Raw genomic sequence first — 2,500 nt, forward strand, 5'->3', positions numbered from 1 at the left:
GCAGCAAAATAAAAGAATAAAAATGATGTACGCATGCGTACAAACCCAATCAAAAGCAGCACCACCAGCAGCACCAGCAGCAACACCAGCAGAAGCATAAGCAGCAGCAGCAACAGCAGCAGCAACAGCAGCAGCAGCAGCAGCAGCAGCAGCAGCAGCAGCTTTGGCGTACTTGCATTTATAAGAGCCCGGGAGGTTCTCACAGACTCCATCGCATACACTCGGAAGCCCAGCAACAAGCTGTCCCTTTTGTTTCATTCTAGCAGCAGCAACAAGCGCCAAACGCTGCTGCTGCTGTTGCTGCTGCTGCTGCTGCTGCTGCTGCTGCTGGGGATTGAAGGCTATTTGGGCTAAGAGACATTCATCGACGTCCTCGCATTTTTTTGTCTCCTCTGCCCAACGGTAGCCGGCGGGACATCTGCATTCATAACTACCTGCAGCAAACAAAACAAATAAATATATATTTTAATATTTCTGCGAGCTTTGCTGTCTCCTTCTGTCTCTTTTGCTGTCTCCTTCTGTCTCTTTTGCTGTCTCTGTTTGTCTTTTTTTGCTTTTTTCTTTCATAAAGAGATAAGCAGATATATATATATATATATGCATATATATATATATATGCATATATATATATGTATATGCATATATATATATATATATATATCTGTATATAGATAAATAGATAAATATATAAATATATAAAATAGAGACAGAGTGAAAGACAAACGGAGACAGAAAGAGACGAAGACAAAGACAGATAAAGAGACAGATAAAGAGACAGAGACAGAGACAGACAAACAACGACAGACAAACAAAGACAGACAAACAAAGGCAGAAAGGGGCTGAACTCTCCATACACCCGAAGACACACCAGAAGGCAAGACAATTATTTTTCTAACGTTTATTTATTTTTTTAATGTTTATTTATTTTGTTTGTTTGTTTATTTTGTTTGTTTTATTAATATAAATTATTAATATTAATTTGTATTAATAATGCTGTCAGTATATAACTGTCGCTCTTCTGTCTCTGCTGCTGCAGCTTTATATTACTGACTTGGGTGTCTCCTCGGTCGCTGCGAGACGTTGCTGCTGCTGCTGCTGCTGCTGCTGCTGTATGCGCTGCTGCTACAAGTGCTGCTGTTGCTACAAGTGTTGCTGCTGCTACAAGTGCTACTGCTGCATTAGCTGCTGCTGCTGCTGCATTAGCTGCTGGCGCATGCATGAGTTTGTCTTACCAGGTGTATTGATGCAGAGAAGATCCGGATGAGGGCAGATCTGCTGCTGCGCTGCAGCAGCAGCAGCACATTCATCGATGTCTTCACAAACAATTGCTTCAGCTGGTGGTGTTGGTGGGTCTCTGGGTTGGTGCTGCTGCTGCAGCAGCTGCCGCTGCAGCAGCAGCAGCTGCTTAGCTTCTGCGCTGTATGACTGACTAGGAGAAAAGCGCTGTGCTGCAGTGCCGAGCTGAGCAGCAAGTGCTGCACTTTCTGCTGCCATCCGCTGCTGCTGCTGCTGCCTCTGCTGCTGCTGCAGCTGTGCTGCATTTCCTGATGCTATATTAACAGCACTAATAGCAGAGCTTGCTGTTCCTGCAGCAGCAAAAATCTGCTTCGTCACATCGGCAAGCCTCTGGGCGTCCGCGTCCCCGCTGCTGCTGCTGCTGCTGCTGCTGCTGCTGCTGTCGTTTGCTGCCTGAGCAGCCCTAACGATCCCTTCAATTGTCTTATCCAGCTGCAGACGCCGTATAGGAGGCCTCTGTCCCTGCTGCTGCTGCTGCTGCTGCAGCTGCTGCTGTTGGGGTTTCTGCGAGCGTTCGCGGGTTTGCTGCTCTTCAAGGAGGTGCTGCTGCCTGAGGATCTCCTGCTGCTGCTGCATTATTAGCTGCTGCTGCTGCTGCATTATAAGACTGTGGGCGTCGTTTAATAGGGGGCTACGTTGCTGCCTCAATGCTGATGACAGCTTCTGCTGCTGCGGCTGCTGCTGCTGCGCGAGCTGCTGCTGGCGCAGTTGCTGCTGCTGCTGCTGCTGCTGCTGTGGCTGTCGCACCTGCGTTTGCGGGTACTGCACTTGTTGCTGCTGCATTTGCTGCCTCTGTTCTAGCTGCTGCCGTTGCAGCAGCTGCTGCTGTGGCTGTTGCGGTTGCTGCTGCTGCTTCTGCTGCTGCTGCAGGAAGTGCTGCTGCTGCGGGATTTGCTGCTGCTGTATTTGCTGCTGTTGCGCTACTATCTGCTGCTGGCCGCTGACACTACTACCACCACCGACTCCCCCCCCCCTGCTGCTGCTGCTGCTGCTGCTGCTGCTGCTTTGTTTGAGTGTATATCCAGGAGCGCAGGAGCATTTATAAGAGCCAGGGACGTTGGTGCATTGCTGCGAGTTGTCGTTGCTGCATGCAGCAACCCCGTTTCCAAGCCCTTCTTCACATTCATTTCTATCTAAACACGAAGATAAATCAAACAAAGACAGTTTATATCCTACGGGGCAGCTGCAGCGATATAACCCTAAC

The 2,500-nt window shown here is 48.9% G+C and overlaps 1 protein-coding gene across 1 annotated transcript in view; it reads right to left on the minus strand.

Moving 5' to 3' along the window:
* The window catches only part of EAH_00039740 (fibrillin-2 precursor, putative), a gene marked incomplete at both ends in the record, with an annotated part of 4,792 nt that overhangs the window by 136 nt on the left and 2,156 nt on the right, over nt 1-2,500 (minus strand). Inside the window, 2 exons of the mRNA XM_013395331.1 lie at nt 204-434; nt 1,233-2,500. The exon at nt 1,233-2,500 is cut by the window's right edge and continues 262 nt beyond it. Coding sequence (XP_013250785.1) covers nt 204-434; nt 1,233-2,500 — 1,499 coding nt within the window. The remainder of the gene's footprint in view (nt 1-203; nt 435-1,232) is intronic.

Source organism: Eimeria acervulina, genomic scaffold (genome assembly GCF_000499425.1).
Source record: "Eimeria acervulina Houghton genomic scaffold, Eah_scaff471, whole genome shotgun sequence".
NCBI classification, from domain to species: domain Eukaryota; phylum Apicomplexa; class Conoidasida; order Eucoccidiorida; family Eimeriidae; genus Eimeria; species Eimeria acervulina.